The 22,877-nt window shown below is 45.4% G+C and overlaps 1 protein-coding gene across 2 annotated transcripts in view; it reads right to left on the bottom strand.

The window, feature by feature from the left end:
* Positions 1–9,230, bottom strand: part of EFCAB2 (EF-hand calcium binding domain 2) — a 97,046-nt gene extending 87,816 nt beyond the window's left edge. Inside the window, exon 1 of one of the 2 annotated variants that reach the window (XM_005653792.3) lies at positions 8,049–9,230. In XM_005653792.3, the coding sequence (XP_005653849.2) occupies positions 8,049–8,440 (392 nt within the window). In that variant the 5' untranslated portion in view covers positions 8,441–9,230. The remainder of the gene's footprint in view (positions 1–8,048) is intronic. The other variant, XM_003130566.4, reaches the window with a different exon arrangement.

Raw genomic sequence — 22,877 nt, 5'->3', positions numbered from 1 at the left:
GAGTCAGACAGACTTGACCATGAGTCCTTGCTTCAGCACCCAGCTATGTGACCTTGGTGGCATTGCTTTCCCTGTTTTTCAAGACTTAAAACATTTAAGTCCACTAACTCCTGGTTTACGTGATTTCTGACAAGAAGCCTAGGTAGCCTAGCCTGTGTTTTTTTCTGGCTTCTTTCAGGATTTTCATGCTACCTTTGGTTTTCTGCAGTTTGAATATAACCTACCTAGGCATAGCTTTTTGGTATTTATCCTGATGGTGTTTGCTTAGCTTCTGGGATCTCGTTTGGTCTCTGCCATTAATTTTGGAAAATTCTTGGGATTACTTCAAATATTTCTTGTGCTCCAATTCGTTGATTCCTTTCCTTCAGGTAATTCCATATATGTGAATTTTTTTTTTTTTTTTTGTCTTTTGTCTTTTTAGGGCCACACCCGTGCATATGGAGGTTCCCAGGCTAGGGGTCTAATTGGAGCTGTAGCTGCTGGCCTACACCACAGCCACAGCAATGCAGGATCTGAACCGCATCTGCAACCTACACCACAGCTCACGGCAATGCCGGATCCTTACCCACTGAGCGAGGCCAGGGATTGAACCTGCAACCTCATGGTTCCTAGTCAGATTTGTTAACCACTGAGCCACGACGGGAACTCCTTTTTTTTTTTTTTTTTTCCCCTCTCTTTTTGAATTTTAAATCTTGAAAAAAATTTCCAGTTCTCAGATGCTGTGGTTTTCACTTTTGTTTTTCTTTTTTTCCTCTCTGCACTTTTGTTTGGGAGGTTTCTATTGACATCTTCAGGCTCAATGATTCTTTCCTCAGCCACCTTGGGTCTGGATGGGACCGTCAAAGGCATTCTTCATCTCCGTAACGTGCCTTTGGTCATTTCCCTTTCTTCCTTAGAGTTTTCATCTCCAGGCTTACAATACCCATCTGTTCTTGCATGCTGCCTATTTTTTCCATTAGAGCCCTTAACATATTAGTCATAGCTCTTTGTTTTGTTTTGTTTTCTTGTCTTTTTGTCTTTTCTAGGGCCCGAGGCACATGGAGGTTCCCAGGCTAGGGGTCGAATCGGAGCTGTTGCTGCTGGCTGATGCCAGAGCCACAGCCACGTGGGATCCGAGCCGCGTCTTCGACCTACAGCACAGCTCACAGCAACACGGGCTCTTCAACCCACTGAGCGAGGCCAGGTATTGAACCTGCAACCTCATGGTTCCTAGTCAGATTCGTTAACCACTGAGCCACGACGGGAACTCCAGTCATTGTTCTTAAATTCTTTATCTGGAGTGCCCATCGTGGCTCAGCATTAACAAATCCAACTAGTATCCATGAGGATGCAGGTTCAATTCCTGGCCTTGATCAGTGGGTAGGGGATCTGGCATTGCTGTGAGCTGTGGCGTAGGTCACAGACAAGGCTTGGGTCTGGTGTTGCTGTAGCTGCGGTGTAGACCAGCAGCTGTAGCTCAGATTTGATCCCTAGCCTGCGAACGTCCATATGCCACAGATGTGGCCCTAAAAAGAAAAAAAAAAATTCTTTATTTAATAGTTGCAAACTTTGTATCCTATATCTCAGTCTGGTTCTGATGCTTGCTTTCCCTTCAGGTTGTTTTTCTTGCCTTTTAGCTGCCTTGTGATTTTTTGTTGAAAGCCACACACGAGGCATCAGATAAGGAAATGAGCGAGGTCATCAGCTTTATGTCGATTTGATTCAAAACAGGGTGTGTTTAAAGTTTGCTGTAGCTGGACATGCCAGATTCCTCCGAGAATGCCTCCCTAACTACAGTTTGCATCTTACACAACTTTCAGTTGTAAGCCGCTGTTCTTGTATTACAACCCTGTTGTGGTGTTGAGATGTGGGTGAAGAAAAAAGCATTCTACAATGTCTACAATTCACTTTGTATCCCTATTTGTTGCACAAGTAGATTTTATCCATATCTCAAAATTTATAAATAATTTTAATACAAATTTCCAAATTGCTGTCCAAAAAACAATGACAATTTTTTTTTTTTTTTTTTTTTTTGGCTTTTTAGGGCCACACCCGAGGCACCTGGAGGTTCCCAGGCTAGCACTCAAATTGGAGCCACAGCTGCCAGCCTCCACCACAGCCACAGCCACACAGGATATGAGTCCCATCTGTGACCTACACCACAGCTCTCGGCAACGCTGGATCCTTAAACCACTGATCGAGGCCAGAGATTGAAGCTGCAACCTCATGGTTCCTAGTCGGATTTGGTAACCACTGAGCCACGATGGGAACTCCTACAGTTATATCTTTATCCTTCTTGATATTAACAGTGCCTGGTGTAATCTTATTTTGTAGTCAGATTCGTTTCCTCTGTGTCACTAGGGGAACTCCCTTTTTTGTTGTTGTTGTTTTTTGTTTTGTTGGGTTTTGTTTTTTTGTTGTTTTTATTTTTTTGGCTTTTTAGGGCCACACCTGCAGCATATGGAGGTTCCCAGGCTAGGGGTGTAATTGGAGCTGTAGCCGCCGGCCTACACCACAGCCACAGCAACACCAGATCTGAGCCACATCTGTGACCTACACCACAGCTTATGGCAACACCGGATCCTTAACCCACTGAGTGAGGCCAGGGATTGAACCCGTGTCCTTGTGGATACTAGCCGGGCTCGCTAACCACAGAGCCACAACAGGAACTCCACCATTCTACTTTCTGTCTCCAGGAATTTGACTACTCTAGGCACCTCATGGAAGTGGGATCATACAGTATTTGCCATTTTGTGACTGATTAAGTTCACTTAGCAAGATGTCCTCAAAATTCATCCATGTGGTGTACGTGTGAGAATTTCTTTCCTTTCTAAGGCCTACTAACATTTTTTGCCCACACCTGGGCACAGGGAAATTCTGGGCCAGGGACTGAACCCACACACCACAGCAGTGATTCAAACCGCGGTAGTGACAATGCCAGGTCCTTAAGCATTAGGCCACCAAGGAAAACTCCTGAATAATATTTACTTCTTTTTTTTTTTTTTTTTTTTTTTGCTTTTTAAGGGCCACACCTACGGAATATGTAAGTTCCCAGTTCAGGGTTCAAATCAGAGCTACAGCTGCCGGCCTGCACCACAGCCACAGCCACAGCCACACCAGATCCAAGCCGTGTCTGCGACCCACACCACAGCTCACAGCAATGCCAGATTCTTAACCTACTGAGCAAGGCCAAGGATCGAACCCGCCTCCTCATGGATACTAGTCTTAGATTTAAGTGTTTCTTAACGCTTAGATTATACGTCCTGCACACACCAACAGCTACTCATCCCCAGAATGCACCAAGCACTTTCCTTCCTATTTACTCAGCACCTTTTTAATGCTAGGCATTGTGGTAGGTGGTGAAGGAATAAAGATAAGATACAGTCCATTACAACATTATGAAACAGTCTTAATTATGCCCCCTTTACATGCGAAGAACCTGAACATCCTTATCCTTAGGATAGCATCTTGGCTAAGAGCAGACGAGCTTGAGAAAGCTGTAATTCAAATCTTACTCCGAAGCTCACATTTCCATTTTTTTTTTTTTTTTTTTTTTTGGCTTTTTAGGGTCACACCTGCAGCAGATGGAAGCTACCAGGCCAGGGGCTGAATCGGACCTACATCTGCCGGCCTACACCTACCTACAGTCACAGCAATGCCAGATCCAAGCCATGTCTGCGACCTACACCACAGCTCATGGCAACACCAGATCCTTAACCCACTGAATGAGGCAGGGACTGAACCCGCAACCTCATGGTGCCTAGTTGGATTCATTTCCACTGTGCCATGACGGGAACTCCAAAGCTCCCATTTTCTATTCCACACTGTATACTATCAACAGTTCACTTTTTAAAAAATAATATTCACCTGTAATTTCTTTTCTACTTTAGATTTCCAAAGGTTGGGTTTTGAGAGGAATGGCACAATACAGGGGGACAAAAAACATGCATCCCGATGTTTACTGCAACATTACTTATAACAGCCAAGATACAGAAGCAACCTAAATGTCCATGGACAGAGGACGGGATAAAGAAGATGTGTACATATATACAACAGAACATTACTAAGCCATAAAAAAGAAGGAAATAATGCCATTTGCAGCAACATGGATGGACCTACAGATTATCATACGGAGTGAAATAAGTCAAAGACAAATATCATATGATATCAACTTATATATAGAATCTATAAAAATGATACAAATGAACTTATCTGCAAAACAGAAATAAACTCGCAGACTCATGGTTACCAAAGGGGAAAGGTGGTGGAGAGGGAGAGACGCAGGGTTTGGGATTGACATATGCGCAAAACTATCTATAAAATAGATCATCAACAAGGGCCTGCTGTACAGCACAGGGAACTACACTCAATATTCTATAGTAACCTATGTGGGGAAAGAATCTGAAGAAGAATGAATATATGTTTAACGGAATGACTGCTGTATACCTGAAATTAACACATTGTAAATCAACTATACTCCAATATAAAATAAAAATTTTAAAGTTTAATTTTTTTTTTTTTTTTGGTCTTTTGTCTTTTTAGAGCCGCACCCGCGGCATATGGAGGTTCCCAGGCTAGGGATCTAATCAGAGCTATAGCTGACGGCCTACACCACAGCCACAACGCAGGATCTGAGCTGCGTCTGCGACCTACACCACAGCTCACGGCAACGTCGGATCCTTAACCAACTGAGCAAGGCCAGGGATCCAACCCACAACCTCATGGTTCCTAGTCAGATTCGTTTCTGCTGCGCCGTGATGGGAACTCCTAAATACAACAATATTTATTGAATTTCTACCCTGTGTTATGCACCTGCAAGACGAGTATAAAGAAGTGATCCCCACCCTCCTGGAGCTTATAAGATGATGGACAAAGGCTTCAAAACTATCCTTTTTCTTATGCATGACTCCATGCTCATCAAGCAATTTAGGAATACAAATTTGCCCTCCCCAAAAGCTTAATACCCATAAAATGATATACTATATCGCAGAGGTCAGCTTTCTGATCATTGTATCAACATACCTCTACTTAAATTAATAACTCATCATTTGGGTTTACACCTCACTCTTCATGAGTTTTTTTAGCTTGAGTGACTCCCCAAAGACTGATCGATTCCAATTAACTGGTTACATGTAATATCTGAAACTTTACAGCTGAGAATCAAATATAGGGGTAGAATGTGTACAGAAAGATGATATCAGGGAGTTCCCGTTGTGGCACAGCAGAAATGAATGCTAGCAGACTAGTAACCATGAGGTTGTGGGTTGGATCCCTGACCTCGCTCAGTGGGTTAAGGATCTGGCCTTTCCGTGAGCTGTGGTGTAGGTCACAGACGAGGCTTGGATCCTGTGTTGCGGTGGCTGTGGTGTAGGCCTAGGAACCTCCATATGCCAGGAGTGTGGTCCTAAAAAAAAAAAATAAAGATAGCAGCTAATGCGTTTCTAGTTTATCCTCAGACAACATACTTTTATTTCATCATGCTCTTAAAACTGCAGTTATAGGAGTTCCCATGGTGGCTCAGTGGTTAACGAATCCGACTAGAAACCAAGAGGTTGTGGGTTCCATCCCTGGCCTCGCTCAGTGGGTTAAGGATCTGGCATTGCCGTGAGCTGTGATGTAGGTCACAGATGCGGTTCGGATCCCGAATTGCTGTGGCTATGGTGTAGGCGGATGGCTGCAGCTCCGATTCGACCCCTAGCCTGGGAACCTCCATATGCCACGGGAGCATGGCAAAAAGAAAGAAATGGCAAAAAAAGACAAAAAAAAACAAAAAAAACCCCTGCAGTTATAGTTAACTCATAAAACTTGTAAAGAGCAAATGAGACATACCATGTAACCTTCTCAACCTTTAATGTGCATGCGGATCACAAGCAGGAATGTTTAAATGCAGACTCTGACTCAGCAGGGCAGGGTCAGGGACTGAGCTCCTTCCTGTGGGATAAGCTCCTAGTGATGCCCAGGCTGCTGCCCACAGCAGGAGGGGATAGAACACACCTGGCACAACAGCGCCACACAGGCTGCTCAGCCCAGCTGACTGTTCCCTCCCATTTATGGATGTCTTATCTCCCTTCCTTGGAAAAAAAAAAAAAACTGTTTTTTTTCAATCTTTGTATATCCTCTAAAATTTTAACCTAATCAGAATGCTTACCATATGATAAGCATTAAACACAAGCCAACTGAATGAATGACATCCAACTTTTAGGAGTCATTACTTCTAAGTTATAGATAAAATTGTTTCTTCCTTTGAATTTATTTTTTGGGGGGGACGCACCTGCAGCATATGGAAGCTCCCAGGTTAGAGGGGTCCCTTCTGAGCTACAGCTGACAACCTGCGCCACAGCAATAGCAATGCCAGGATGCCAGTGGTATCTGCGAACTACACCACAGCTCACCAGATCCTTAACCCACTGAGTGGGGCCAGGGATAAGAACCTGTATCCTCATGGATACTAGCTGGGTTGTTTCCTCTGAGCCACAGGGTAACTCCACTTTGAATTTATTTTAAACAGAAAAGTACTTTTGAAAACTGAAAAATCAGAAAAGCTTTCATTCTACTTTTTTAAGTGAAGAAAACTATTCAGGGCATAATCCAGTGCATTTTCTCAGGCTGAACGAATCCAATCTTTTAAAAAATCCCTAAGTAAGTGTTTACTTATCTCTTAATGATTCTTCCATTTTTGTAAATAATAATTTAAATAAAAGGAAGTCAACTGGTTTTCTGGGGAAGTTTTAAAACTAATATAAAAAACTATTTTCTTAGGATGTACCTTATACTTTTAAAGCAGCACAATAAAATTATAAGGATATTTTAGGAAAGGTAACATCTGTAAAGTAAGTCTGGCTTTTCAGACTAAGGGTACCAGTAAAAAAAAAAAATCAAATAGTATTACTGCTATCAGTAGGTAGATCTTTGGCACAGTTTCGTGTTCCTCCACGGATTTTCTGTGATCACCATAACAAGTGACTAATTCTTAAGGCTGCCTTCTACACTTGTAAATACTACTTGTTAATCCAATTTCACTTGGTTCCACGCTGAGAAAAATGGTATGTTGACATGATGTTTCAAGCACTCCGAAGAACAAAGGTGGAATGTTATTTTCATTTCTAAGATGTTTACTTCTACAGTTTCGTGGCTTTTTTTTTTTTTTATGTTTTTGCAATGAGTTCCCCCAATTACCAAAATTAACGGAGGATGGTAACCGAGGATCAGGTTTTTATCACACCGCCGAATTAAAACAACGTTAATAGTCTGGCGAAACACACCCATCCCTCCGAGCCCTCCGGCGACAGGACGCCGGTAGGGCGAGTCCCGCCTCTGCCCGCCGCGACCGCGACCGCGACCGCGCGCACTGGGTCCGCTGGTGCCGCCGCAGAGGCCCGGCCGGCGCGCGGGGCTCCCCCCGGTCCCTGCTGGAGTTGGCTCTTTCCTCTTTATTAAATCTGTTTTAGGATGTTTGTTTAAGACAAGCCACCACGCGGGGGGCGCACCAGCACTTGGAAGCCTGTGCGACGGAGCGGCGGTGACCTCGAGGCCGTCCTCCCACATCCCCGCTATGGAGGCAAAATGGTGGCCGCGACCGCCAAGCCGACCGGGCGGGGTTTCGGCGCGGCCGGGGAGGCGCCCCCCGGACTCTGGCGGCCGGGTCCGTCCTCACCCAGGCCGCCCCAGGGGCCCACGGCCTGAGCGGTTGCCGGCGTGGCGCCTGCGGCCACGAGAGCCTCGCCGAGGGCCTGGAGGCGGCGTCCCTGAGACCGTGAACAAGGACGCCATTATGGCCCGGCCGCCTCCGGAGGAGCCGCGGCCCCAACCCGCGCAGGAAGCGAGGCTCGGCCTCGGAGGAGGGGCGAGGCGGAGGGGGCGGGAGGGCGGAGCGGCGGGGCGGGGAAGCCGGCGGGAGCGGGGGAGGGGGCCTCCCCTCCCCTGCCGGGCGCGCGGCAGGCTGCGGCTGAGTCTGCGTCTCGCTGAGGGCGGGGCCCCAGAGGCAGGGAGACCCACCCCGGCCGGAGCTCCTCCGCGCGGCCCGGGGTCGCGGCGGGCGGTGAGGGCCGGGCTCCCGCGGCGCCTCTTACCTGTGCCTTCCCTCTCTCTGTCGTCCGCCATCTTGTTGCGGCGCCGTCGCCCGGGAGAGGCCGGTCGCTAGGCGAGGTCGCGGCGCCCCGGCCCCCTCCTGCCCCGCGGCGAGGCCAGCCCGGAGGATGGGCATCTCCGAATCCCAAGGGAAAAAGACCCTGGAGCGGGGGGTGGGGGGGAAGCTCCGAGCGCGCGCCCTCCCCGTTCCCGCCACGACCCTCTGACGCCCTGGAGGCCGGAAGCCTGGACGCGCCCCCCGCGCCCCGTCCCTCACATCATCCTCCTCCTTCCAGAACCGAGGCCTGAGCCCAGGTTTCTCTGGCTTGGAGGAAGTATTTAATAATAAAGCCTGGAACCCCTCCTGTTCTTGTCTCTGATCATTTGGGGACATCACGGACACACTGCACTCCCCCTCCCCTCCAGTTCTTTGGACCTGGCGTTGCTCGATTTTTTTTTTTTTTTTTTTTCCTACTGCAGATTTTTAAACGCAGCTGGAGAACTGGGTGCAGAGCTCAGCTCCCGAGGGATGACAAAAGCAGCCCGCCATCCCGCCGCCTCCGCTTGGCGTCCGCAGGCCACGGAGGGGCCGGACCTGCCCCACCTCCTGCCCTCGGTTTTCTCCCGTCCAGGACTCGCCTCCCGCTCCCAGAGGCGGCGGCCGAGAGCTGGAGCTGGGACGGAAAACTGGGCCGGCGCGGGAGGAAACCAGAGCCATTAGGCTGTTATTACTAGGAGGAGCGGAATCGCAGTCGAAAAACATGTGTAAAACAGGCGCAAACATTTGCGTTGTCAAGGCTGCGATTTCGGATACAAAATAGAAGGTTCTCATAGCAACAAAAAAGTACCCCTGTTATGCTCACCGTTAGTAGGTGGAAATGTGCTTAGGTGTGAAATTTGACCAGACCACCCGTTAAAGGTACCCAGGGAAAGTTTGAAATCAAGCGTTTCTGAAACTTTGAAGCTGTAGCATGATGGGAAATTTTTTCTCTTTTTAAGGGAAAGCTTACTAGAATGTTTTCTTTCGAAAATGATTTTTGAATAATATCCCTAATGGTGTAGTTCAAGAGAATATATATATTTTAAAACGAATTTTAGGTGATTTTAAGTGCATCTGTGTATTCATTTATGTGATTTTATGTGAATGTTTATAAGCCGTTAGCTAAATATTAAGAGGCCTTCAAAATATAAGATATCAAACGGTTTTATTACCTGAGTTTTTATGCTCCTTTTATTCTAGTTCTGTAATCCCTTAAAACCTTAAGTTGACTAATAATCTTTGTTAAAATATTTTTTTCTGTAGAAGATATTCATGTGGTGCTCTGATCATTCCCTTTGAAATTGACTAGAAACAATTGAATCATCACAAAATGGCTCGTATCTGAAGATAGATTCTTACATACATGGGATATAATTGTGAACAGCTGAAAAATAGGGGAAAGTAATCATTAGCATGTATATTTAAATTTCATAGTCATTATGGTCTAGTTATATGTTTTAAAAGACCCCTCTTTCCATATAGATGATGAAGGTCTTTGAAATAAATGTGGAAAACCCCAGCTTCAGGTTCCCTACAGGCTCAGACGCTGCTTTCAGTTTTCTTTTTCTGGAATGCCTTTCCCTCCTCTCTCTCTCCCCTCCCAGTATTCACCCCCCCACAGACACACATTTGTCCTCTCCCTGTCGTCAGTGACATCCCTGAAGGTCAAGTACTTGAAGCTTTCCCTGTCAACCCTTTCCTTGGAGGTGCCCTACTGGTAAATCCTCTTGCAGTGATTTGCAATGACTTTGTTTATTTCTTTCCGCCTATCAAAGGTAAGCTCTTGAGGACAAGTTGTGCTTTATTTGTCCATATATCCCCAGTGCCTAGAACAATTTCTCCATGTTTGAAATAATGCCTTTTTTTTTTCTTTCTTTCTTTTTGGGGCCAGACCCAAGGCATATGGAAGCTCCCAGGCTAGTGGTCACATTGGAGCTTCCGCTGCCGCCCTACTCCACAGCCACAGCAATATGGTATCCGAGCTGAATCTGTGACCTACACCACAGCTCACAGCAATGCCAGATCCATAACCTGATGACTGAGGCCAGGGATCGAATCCGCAGCTTCATGCATCCTAGTTGGGTTTGTTACCACTGAGCCACACAGGAACTCCCAGAAATAATGTACGTTTTTAAAATTAGGGCAGGAGTGGAGTTCCCTTCGTTGCCCAGTGATTAACGAACCCAACTAGTATCCATGAGGACAGGAGTTCGATCCCTGGCCTCGCTCAGCGGGTTAAGAATCCGGTGTTGCCGTGAGCTGTGGTGTAGGTTGCAGACCCGGCTTGGATCCTGCATTTCTCTGTGGTGTAGGCGGCAGCTGTAGCTCCGATTCAACCCCTAGCCTGGGAATCTTCATATGCTGTAGGTGCAGTCCTAAAAAGCAAAAAAATAAATAAATAAATAAAATTAGGACAAAATTTAGTCTTCTCAAAGACTTAATGGGAAACAAACTTTATTATTTAGATTATTTCAAGCCACATTAATCTGTACTTCTCCGAAAGCCAACAGCACATTTAAGACAACATTGTTTCTCTAATTTAAATGATAAAAAAATACTTAATGTATGTTAACTAACCCCTCCCTCCCCAATTAGATTTGAAGACTGGAGCCCAACATATAGACCTTTTTTTTTTTTTTTCTATTTCTTTGGGCCGCTCCCGCAGCATGTAGAGGTTCCCAAGCCAGGGGTCGAATCGGAGCTGTAGCCACTGGCCTACGCCAGAGCCACAGCAACGCGGGATCCGAGCCTTGTCTGCAACCTACACCACAGCTCACAGCAACGCCGGATCCTTAACCCACTGAGCAAGGGCAGGGACCGAACCCACAACCTCATGGTTCCTGGTCGGATTCGTTAACCACTGAGCCACGACGGGAACTCCTAGACCTTTTATATATACACAGTATCTGTCCCAACTTGGGACACATACTAGGAGCTTAATATTTTCAATTGACTAATTGGCTGATTAGTCCTAAAAATAATTAGTCTGGAAAACTTTCCACAAAGTGAAAAAAAAAAAATTACCATCCAAGTGACAAAAGCCACCTACGCCAATGTGTAAATGCAGACACTACGCTGATGCTTGCTGGAGGTTTCCACTTTTCTTTGGTTTTGGAAACCTGACCTCTGATTATATTACTCTTTCAATGCTTTTTAAACATTATTAGCTTACTTTGGGCAATAGCAAATTAATTACAGCTATATTTCTTTTTCCTCAGAATATATTTCAATATAGATTGGATAACTTTGTAATATAATTAATATTTTGCTGCTAAGGAATTTTTTCATTTAGAATTTCACAGTGTTGTTTGTTTTTGTTTTTGTTTTTTTCTGGAAATTCAGAATTGAAAAGTTATTTTTGATCCCCTGCATGGATATTAGACAAGCTTAGGTCTAAACCAGAAAAGCGAAGGCAGGAGTTGCCATTGTGGCTCAGCGGGTTATAAGAACCCAACCTTGTGTCCTCGAGGGTCCGGGTTCGATCCCTGGCCTCTCTCAGTGGGTTAAGGATCCCATGTTGCCATGAGCTGTGGTGTGGGTCACAGATGCGGCTCAGATCCCAAGTTGCTGTGGCTGTGGTGTAGGCCTCACTGCAGCTCTGATCTGACTCCTAGCCTGGGAACGTTGAGATGCCGCAGGTGTGGCCATTAAAAAAAAGAAAAGAAAAAAAGAAAAGCAAGGGCCAAGGGCCTAGTTTCAGGCAGTGATACTTATTCGATTATTCAGTGGGGCCAGAGGGATATGTACAGGTTACATCTTTTTACATGTTTGAATTTATGGCGCATTAAATCTGTTCACACGAGCCGATGTTCTGTGCCCATGAGGGACACAGAAAATGTTTCTTCTGAATACGATTGACTCAGTTACCTAAGATGTGGATGAAGTGCGAGGGATGTAAGTGGTGTGAATGATAGAAAATGAGAGTAAAACAAATCTTCAAAGCAGTTGTACTTCCCCAGTATGGAGATCATTGAAATCTCCTTGGACTAGGAATAATTTAAAAAAAAAAAACACTGGATTTTCCTCAGCCATCACCCTGTATGCCCTCATGATCCTAGCCAAGACACGCAATCCCTTTAAAACTTAGTTCACTTAGAAAAACAGAGATAGCAATGTCCAAACGCCTTCGAGTTTTCCTGAGACTCAGTAGATGTAACTGAAAGCTCTGCAAAGTTTAAAGAGGCGTTCCCGTCCTAGCACATAGGAAACGAATCCGACTAGGAACGATGAGGTTTTGGGTTCGATCCCTGGCCTCGCTCAGTGGGTTAAGGATCCGGTGTGGCTGTGGCTGTGGTGTAGGCGGCAGCTGCAGCTGGGAACCTCCATGTGCTGCAGGTGCGGCCCTAAAAAGACAAAAAAAACAAATTAAAATAAATTTAAAAGTTTAAAGAACTTGTGAGGAGATCTACTCTTTCCGTGAGAAGGAGCATTTAGAGTCAAACCCCAACTTCTTTCTTGAAATTCAGCCTCCATCTGGAGAGTTTGCTTTTCCGGTGCTTTAGCTACACGACTGGAAGGTAGTCTGACCCACGTGTTACACAGGTTACTACCAGAATCTGTTGCCTGCCTGACATAATGTAGCTTCCATGATAAGAGTTTCATCTTAAGTTTGTGATCCCCTTATGGTTTCCACCTCACCATTTTTTTTTTTTCTTCTCTTTATGGCCCCACCTGTGGCATATGGACATTCCTGGGCTAGGGGTAGAATCAGAGGCCTTTGGGAACTCTGGACTTACACTGCAGTTTGCGGTGGGTCCTTAACCCACAGAGCAAGGCCAGGAATCGAACACGCATCCTCACAGACACTATGTTGGGGTCTTAACCCACTGAGCCACAACGGGAACTCCTACCTTACCATTTAAAAAAAATTTTTTTTTTTGTCTTTTGTGTTTTTAGGGCCACACCCACGGCATATGGAGGTTCCCAGGCTAGGGGTCTAATCGGAGCTATTTCTGCCAGCCTACACCACAGCCACAGCAACACCAGATCCAAGCCATGTCTGCCGCCTACACCACAGCTCACGGCAAAGCTGGATCCTTAACCCACTGAGCAAGGCCAGGGATCGAACCCGCAACCTCATGGTTCCTAGTCAGATTAGTTTCCGCTGCGCCACGACGAGAACTCCACTATTTTAAAATCTTACCAAGCATGAATGGCCTTAAGTACATTTAGATTCCTTGGGCTCTAAACCCAGGAAAATGAGAGCAGGGGAGTAACTTCTCCGGTCTAATTCCAGTTTTCCTATAGAAACATCCCTTCCCTGGATAACATCAAGAATGCCCAGGAGTTCCCGTCGTGGCGCAGTGGTTAACCAATCCGACTAGGAACCATGAGGTTCTGGGTTCGATCCCTGGCCTCACTCAGTGGGTTAAGGCTCCAGCATTGCTGTGAGCTGTGGTGTAGTTTGCAGATGTGGCTTGGATCCCGCATTGCTGTGGCTCTGGTGTAGGCTGGTGGCTACAGTTCCGATTAGACCCCTAGCCTGGGACTCTCCATATGTCACAGGTGCAGCCCTAGAAAAGGCAAAAAGACCAAAAAAAAAAAAAAAAAAAAAAAAAGAATGCCTGGCCTTTCAAGAAAGGCACTTCTCCTACCTTCCCCCTACTCATAAGGCGAGAAGTCTACCCTGCCATCTCGAAAGGAGAAACTTATCAGAATACCGCAAAATAAGGGTATAGTTTCATCACAGTAAAAATAATAAAAATAGGAGTTCCCATCGTGGCTCAGCAGTAATGAACACAGTCAGTATCCATAAGGACTGGGGTTCAATCCCTGACCTCACTCAGTGGGTAGGAAATCCCGGCGTTGCCATGAGCTGTGGTGTAGGTCGCAGACTCGGCTCGCATGGCTGTGGCTGTGGTGTAGGCAGGCAGCTGCAGCTCCAATTCGACTCCTAGCCTGGGAACTTCCATACGCCCTGGGTGCAGCCCTAAAAGTATTTCGTATACAGTGCCTCCTTTAATCCTCATGAAGCTGATAGTATTCTAGTTTTACAGATGAAAAAGCTACATCTTCACATTAACAGCCTGTTTAAGGTCTCAGAGCTAGTAAGAGAGAGAGCTAGCAATCTAGTTCTGATTCCAGAGCCACTGGGCTATACTGCTTCTTTATAAATGTAAGATATAATTATATTCTATTCAGGAACTTGAATATTTAGAGAAGAATGTCAAGGGCAAAAATTCTGGACAAAATTTGTTACATTCCTCCCTTTTTTTTTTTTTTTTTTATTTTATTTTTTAGGGCCACAAGTGCGGCCCCAGGCTAGGGGTCGAATGGGAAGTTCCCAGGCTAGGGGTCGAATCGGAGCCACAGCTGCCGGCCTACATCACAGCCACAGCCGCACTGGATCCTTAACCCACTGAGCAAGTCCAGGGATCGAACCCAAGACCTCAGGGATACTAGGCGGGCTCCTTACTGCTGAGCCACAATGGGAGCTCCCCTACCCCCCCCCCACCTTTTTTTTGGCTTCAAAACAACCAAAGCAACTGGCCAGAGACTCCAAGGGACTTCAAAGGAACCAGACAATGGCACACATGTCATGGTCCTTTGGACAAAGAATTAAGCTGCAGGCCTAGCTTTTGGGTGGCAGGAGAGGAGGGGAAACCCGCTCTTCTACTACGCCCAGTGGTCTGCTCACCTAATTTTCTTTTCTTCCCTCTTTCTTGCAGATTGAGGTTGCAGGCCTCTCCATAATGAGGGAGAATGGTGTTAAATTCTTGGCTCTGGACACGAGCATTTTCAGTGCCAGGGTTCCTTCAGGCTTTTCAGGGAGACCCAGAGCAGGAAGCTAGGACGGCAGCCCTTGTGGGCAGCTTGAAAGTAAATCTTACATGAAACCACAGCTTGTACGACTTGGGGTAAAATAATGCTCCTGGTCCTATTTCAGTCAAAAGCACATGTTTCTGTTCCCCTTGAAAGGAGCATTGACACAAGTCACTGTTTAATTCTTAAGCCTTTTCTGTTCCAAGTGACACTTTTCAGTGACACCCATTGCTAAGCAACTTTGGATAAGTCTCTGGTTTTTACTAATGGAAAATCAGACCTGAAAAGGGGAAAGGGTGGTAACTGACCCGGAAATTCAAAAAATGCTTATGATCTCTCCTCATAGGATCTCTTCCCCCTTAAGTGTGAAAATAGGAAAAGCAGAGAATTATACAGGTAGGGAGTTCCTGTTGTGGCTCAGCAGGCTAAGAACCCGACTAATACCCATGAGGACACAGGTACAAACCCTGGCCTCACTCAGTGGGTTAAGGATCCTACATTGCCATGAGCTGTGGTGTAGGTCCCAGACATGGCTCAGATCTGGCTTTTCTGTGGCTGGGGTATAGGCTGGGAGTTGCAGTTCCAATTCAACCCCTAGCCTGGCAACTTCCATATGCCTAAAAAGACAAAAATAAAATAAAATGAAAAATAAAAAAGAATTATACAGGTAGTTGACTTTGGAATAATTTTTTTTTTTTCCAGTTCTAGCTTCAAAAATAAATCTTGGGAGTTCTCGCTGTGGCTCAGTAGTAACAAACCCTACTAGTACCCATGAGAACGCTGGTTCGATCCCTGGCCTCACTCAGAGGGTTAAGGATCCGGCATTGCCGTGAGCTATGGTGTAGGTTGCAGACGCAGCTCAGATCTCGAGTTGCTGTGGCTGTGGTGTAGGCCAGCTGCGGCAGCTCCAATTCCATCCCCACCCTGAGAACTTCCATATGCTGCAAGTGTGGCCCTAAAAAGCAAATAAATAAATAAATCTTTGAAGTAATTTTCATTTCTTTTCACGTTTGCATTAGGACATAGTACTCTATAGAAGAACCCAACGAATAGCCTTAGGAGGTAAATGGCCCCAGGATTGAACCTCAGTCTACTGCTCGTTAACTATATGACTTTGCACATGTTACTTCTCCTCTGTAACCTCAGTTTCACCATTTGCATTTACATGGAGTTAAGGAGATGATGGACCTATTGGGACATGGAGGCCAGCTTTCCTTCCCTTTTGACTCCTGGCCTGATTTAATTTCTTTATAGACTATGGCCATGCAACTCTCTAACGACTCTAGAGCCAATAGTGATAGTTTGGGAACATTTACTTATGTTCAGGGAACTAAGCATTTTGTGTATTTTTATTTTTTCATTTTTAGTTTTTTGTCTTTTTAGGGCCACACTCACGGCACATGGAAGTTCCCGGGCTAGGGGTCAAATCAGACCTGCCACTGCCAGCCTACACCACAGCCACAGCAACACCAGAGCCAAGCTGTGTCTGCAGCCTACACCACAGCCACAGCAACGCCAGATCCAGGACAGTCTGTGTCCTACACCACAGTTTGCAGCAGCACTGGATCCTTAACCCACTGAGCAAGACCAGGGATCAAACCCGAGTCCTCAAGGATACTAGTCGGGTTCGTAACCCACTGAGTCACAACGGAAATTTTCATGAAGGCATTTTTTTTAATTTTAAGAGTTTCACTGCTGACCTATGGGGAAAGAGATAGGATAATAAAATTAATCAATGAAGATGTTGTAAACTTACAGAAAAAATTTACAGAGTTCCCTGATTCATAAAGTTCTTTTTTTTAATGTTTTAAAGTTTTATTGAAATGTAGTTGATTTACAATGTTGTGATAATTTCTGCTGTACAGCAAAGTGATTCAGTTCTACACAGACTCATGTGTAACTTCATGCGTTCATGAAGCTCTTGACCCTCTGAGACGGTGAGCGGGTGTGCCTGGCACACGTGGCTCTTCCCTCACCCTGCCATTCCAGTATTGCTGCTACATAAGTAATTTTCTTTCCCAGAGTTTATACAAATCAGGGAGTTCCCGTCATGGCTCAGTGGTTAACGAATCCAACTAGGAACCATGAGGTTTCGGGTTCGATCCCTGGCCTTGCTCAGTGGGTTAAGGATCCGGCGTTGCCATGAGCTCTGGTGTGGGGTGCAGACGTGGCTCGGATCTGGCGTTGCTGTGACTGTGGTGTAGGCTGGAGGCTGCGACTCCAATTCGACCCCTAGCCTGGGAACATCCATATGCCTCAGCTGCAGCCCTAAACAGACGAAAAAAAAAAAAAAGGATTTATACAAAGCGGCGATAGTCCATGGGGCTCTTACAGGACAATAATTAATTAATAATAGCCTAGGGGATAAACTAAATATTTGTATATGGATTTTTTTAAATTCCAGATACTAAAAAGTAAATCTGGACTGTTGTTTTATGTTATAGATAACTCCAATACTGTTTGCAGCCTTAGAATTGAGCAGAAAATGACTCAGTGCTGTGACTGACCTTGACTGTGCCGGCCTGACCCGTGTGTATGGCCACTGACACTTAATAAAATGCCTGTGAAGGGCAATCAGTTGAGACTACCCACTCTTGTGCATTGGAATCGAGCTCCCTAATGAGGTTCCTAGTTACATTACCTAGTCACCGTCCTAGAGCGGAGATCAGCAACCCCACCCCCAAGAGAGAACATCACTAAGCAAAACAATACAAACAGAAAAAAGAGATCCCGTCGTGGCACAGTGGAAACAAATCCGACTAGGAACAATGAGGTTGCAGGTTCAATCCCTGGCCCACTCAGTGGGTTAAGGATCCAGCTTTGTGGCTGTGGTGTAGGCTGGCAGCTGGCGCTCTGATTAAACCCCTAGCCTGGGAACCTCCATATGCTGTGGGTGCGGCCCTAAAAAGCAAAAAAAAAAAAAAAAAAGAAAAAGATTTTTTAAATCTTCACAGGTTTTGCCAGGTTTTTCTTTATACTTTTTTTTCTTTTTGAAGTCAACTATATTTTGCAGAAGGTGAGGGAAGGCTTGAGATGGGGCCCGAATTGTGGTGACAGGAGGGAGAGGTTGGGAAGTTATTTTTAGGAAGGCTTGCTTGCATGGGAAGGGCAAGTCAGTTACCCACAGGGGGTGGGAGCAGGGTGGCTGAGCCAAGGGAAAGCTGGTTAACTAAGGGTTTACCTAGTTCTCTGGCCTCTCCCATTTCTTCCTACAGGTTCACAATCATTCCTCCTGGGCAGGAGGTGTGAAGTTACTCATTTTCACCTCCCCCTCCATTCTTAGAAGAGGAAGAGTCACTCAGTCAGAAAATATTTATGAATATTTTATGTCCTGTGTGCAGGCTGGCCTATTAGGCACAACGGAGAGCACACAGCATGACAGCTGATAGCTGCTTTCCATTTGTGAAATACTTTCAGAGCTGGTAGCTTTAAACTAGCAATTTTGGAGTTCCCGTTGTGGCTCAGCAGAAATGAAGCTGGCAGGCATCCGTGAGGGCACGGGTTGGATCCCTGGCCTCACTCCGTGGGTTAAGGATCCGGTGTTGCCATGAGCTGTGGTGTAGGTCGTAGACACGGCTCAGATCCCACATGGCTGTGGCCGTGATGTAGTCCAGCAACTGTAGCTCTGATTCAACCCCTAGCCTGGGAACTTTCATATACCACAGGATCGGCCCTAAAAAGCAAAAAAAAAAAAAAAAAAAAAAAAAAAAAGCCTACAAACACAAAACCCTCCCCAAATGTTCTTAAATAACTATGCCTTTATAGAAATAAGGCTTAAAGTGTATCTTCTTTTTAATTCCGTTCTCTTTAATGGGAGTGACATAAGTGCCCAAGAGACTGTGTTCTTTTTTACTTTACTTTATTTATTTATTTATTTATTTATTTATTTATTTATTTAGTCTCTTTGCCTTTTTCAGGGCTGCTCTTATGGCATATGGAGGTTCCCAGGCTAGAGGGTCCAATCGGAGCTATATCCGCTGGCCTACACCAGAGCCACAGCAACACCACATCCGAGCCGAGTCTGCGACCTATACTACAGCTCACGGCAACACTGGATCCTTAACCCACTAAACAAGGCCAGGGACCAGCAACCTCATGGAAACTAGTTGGGTCACAACCCACTGAGCTACAATGGGACCCGCAACCTCATGGAAACTAGTTGGGTCTTAACCCACTGAGCTACAATGGGAACTCCAACATTAATTTTTTAAATTAGTCAATTTATATATCAAATTAAAGAAAATATTGGGAGTTCCCTTGATGGCTCAGAGGGTTAAGTATAAAGCATTGTCACTGCAGTGGCTCAGGTCACTCTTGTGGTGTGGCTTCGATCCCTGGGCCCGGAACTTCTGCATGGCATGGGTACAGCCAAAAAAAAAAAATTAAATATTGATAAGGTTTAGGAAACACTTGATTAATTAATGTACTAATCCATTTGAGAAAATTGTTTCAAATGAAGCTGTGTCCCAGAACTCTTTTTTGGAATCTATAAATAATTTGGCTCAGTTAATGAACATTAGAATTTATAGGAGGAAGACAACACATGAGAAAAATGCTATATTAAAGAAATGCTCAGAGGTTAGGGTGCACAGAGCAGAGCAATTAAATCTAATTCCAAAGTACCTTCAATATTTCTGGAAATTAGACAAAATCTACAGGGGTAATCTGTGAATAAAAAGAAGGGCGGATTAAATCTAACTTCAAGTTTTTCTGGCTGTAACAATTTCCTCATATTACGTAGCTTGTAACTTCACTTTTTTTTTTGGCTTTGGGCTTTTAGCTTTTTAGGGCCGAACCCATGGCATATGGAGGTTCCCAGGCTAGGGGTCTAATCAGAGCTACAACTGCCGGCCTACACCACAGCCACAGCAGTGCAGGATCCGAGCCACATCTGCGACCTACACCACAACTCACGGCAATGCCGGATCCTTAACCCCCTGAGCGAGGCCAAGGATCGAACCCAAAACCTCATGGTTCCTAGTCAGATTCATTTCCACTGCACCACGACTGGAACTCCAACTTTATATGTTAACTGTGAACTTATCCTAGTGTTTGCATTAACTCATAGCTCTTTCTCAAGTAAGATAGTACTTTAAAAAAAAAAAAAAAAAAAAAAAAGAAGGAGTTCCTGTCGTGGCGCAGTGGTTAATGAATCTGACTAGGAACCATGAGGTTGCAGGTTCGGTCCCTGCCCTTGCTCAGTGGGTTAATGATCCGGCATTGCTGTGAGCTGTGGTGTAGGTTGCAGACACGGCTCGGATCCTGCGTTGCTGTGGCTGTGGTGTAGGCCGGCAGTTGTAGCTCTGATTAGACCCCTAGCCTGGGAACCTCCATATGCCGCAGAAGCGGCCCAAAGAAATAGCAAAAAGACAAAAAAAAAAAAAAAAAAAAAAGTAAATGCTATCATACTTCTGTCAGGAGGCAACCCCATTCTGCATGGCACCAACTGAACTAGATTTTTTTTTTTTTTGGTCTTTTTATGGTCACACCACGGCATGTGAAAGTTCCCAGGCTAGGGGTTGAATCAGAGCTACAGCCACAGTTTGCCAGATCTGAGCTGAGCTGCATTTGCATCCTACACTACAGCTCATGTTGACACAGGATCCTTAACCCACTGAGCGAAACCAGGAATAGAAGTTGAATCCTCATGGATACTAGTGGGGCTTGTTCCTGCTGAGCCACAACAGGAACTCCCTGAATTGGCTGTTTGTTTGGAAGGAGACCTTTGACTCATATTTTCACATAAGGTTTCTTTCTGTCACCTCAAGTAACTAAATCCTGTGACTCTTTCTTTAATTCATGTGTGGAACATATAAGGCCAGAAAGAGTAATGCATCTTACTTATCTCTGTAACCCCTATATCTTTGCCTAAATACCTGAAATGAATATTGTTGAACCAAAATTTCAAATAAGTTAATTTTAAATAAATGACTCTGTTCTGCTAAAGGTACATTTAAAATATGTCGTTCTCCTATTTTACAGCATGTTTTATTTTTTGAGAGGTTATTTATTTATTTATTTTTATATCTTGGCCATGGTGAGCAGCAGCTTGATGTGGGATCTCAGTTCCCAGACTGGTCATTGAACCTGGGCCGCAGCAGTGACAGCACCAAGTCCTAACCACTAGACCACCAGGGAACTCCCCGAATTGTGTTTTACAAATAAACCTCTTTCTAACTTTTTTTTTAATGGAAAAATTTCTCAAATGTATAAATTAATGTTTGGCGAGTCCTTCTGTAAGTTTTCATTCTAACCCTTTATATGGTACTTAAAAAGTCCATTCCTCATATGTATCTTTTTTCATATTTGTATTTTTACAGAAAGGTTTCCTTGATATGATGTGCCACTACTTGAAGTTTTTTTTGTTGTTTTTTTGTTGTTGTTGTTGTTTTATCTTTTTGCCTTTTCTAGGGCCGCTCCCTCGGCATATGGAGAGTCCAGGCTGAGGGTCTAATTGGAGCTGTAGCCCCCGGCCTACGCCAGAGCCACAGAAACGGGGGATCTGAGCCGCGTCTGCAACCCACACCACAGCTCACAGCAACGCCGGATCCTTAACCCACTGAGCGTGGCCAGGGATCGAACCCACAACCTCATGGTTCCTTCTCAGATTCGTTAACTGCTGTGCCACGACGGGAACTCCCAAGTCCTAATACATACCCATCTCTCATTCTCTTGATGTTTATGGAATAAGATGATACGATTTAAGGACATGTATTTCCTGCTTTCTTCCCTAAATAATCACACCCAGGGCTGGGGCACCCTAGCAATTAACCGTGTGCTCCAGACAACATTTTTTTTTTTAGGGCCACACACATGGCCTATGGAGGTTCCAAGCTAGGGGTCAAATTGCAGCTGTAGCCTCCAGCCTACAACAGCCACAGCAAGGCCAAATCCAAGCCAAGTCTGCTACCTACACCACAGCTCCCAGCAACGCCGGATCCTTAACCCACTGAGCGAGGCCAGGGATCAAACCCGAATCCTCATGGATCCTCGTTGGGTTCATTTCTGCTGAGCCACAACAGGAACTCCCAGACAACATTTTGCAAGTAGGGTTCTCATCGTGGCTCCGTGGTAACGAACCTGACTAACATCCATGAGGATTCGCATTCGATCCCGGGCCTCGCTCAATGGGTTAAGGATCTGGCGTTGCTGGGAGCTGTGGTATAGGTCAGAGACTCGGCCAGGATCCCGAGAGGCTGTGGTGCAGGCTGGCAGCTGCAGCTGATTCGACCCCTACCCTGGGAACCTCCATGTGCTGCAGGTGCGGCCCTGAAAAAGTAAAAGTAGGGCATTAGAGGAGGTCCTGAGCTTCCTCCCTTCTCCTGAAAGCCACTCTGGTCCTAGGGAATGAGGCTGGGGCACAGTGACAGGGGTTATTATCTGGCCTATCAGCTTCCAGGGTTTCAAATGACAGGATGACAGAGTATTCACTCAACTTTCTAAGTCTGCCCTTGTAAAGCCCCTGGGCATGGACAGAATGGTTATGAATGCAGCTTCCGTCTCCCATCCTGTCTAGTTATCTGCCAGTCTCGCCATGTGGGCACCTGTACCCCAAACATTTTTTTTTTTTCTTTTTTAGGGCCGCACTTGCTGCATATGGGAGTTCCTAGGCTCAGGGTTGAATCAGAGCTGCAGCTGTCGGCCTACACCACAGCCACAGCAACACAGGATCTGAACCGAGTCTGCGGCTCATGGCAACGCTGGATCCTTAACCCAGTGAGTGGGGCCAAGGATCAAACCCAAGTCTTCATGGACACTATGTTGGGTTCATTACCGCTGAGCCACAGCGGGAACTCCAGCACCGCAAACATTTTAAATATTAATTGTCCTCTCCCCTCCATCTAAAGATTTTAAGAAAATTAATATTCCTGTAGTATATATAGTATGTATTAATAAGTACTGAAGTCTCAAAATTAATAGGTTTGTAAACGATGCTATTGCAGACAAGTAAATGAGAATATGTCATCTTAGTGTATTTATTTGCATAGGTATGTATGTATGTATTTTCTGCAGTAGAGAGGGAGGTACC

Source organism: Sus scrofa, chromosome 10 (genome assembly GCF_000003025.6).
Source record: "Sus scrofa isolate TJ Tabasco breed Duroc chromosome 10, Sscrofa11.1, whole genome shotgun sequence".
Classification (NCBI taxonomy): Eukaryota; Metazoa; Chordata; class Mammalia; order Artiodactyla; family Suidae; genus Sus; species Sus scrofa.
Note: the sequence above shows the minus strand (reverse complement) of the source record. Positions and strands in the feature narration are given on the sequence as shown.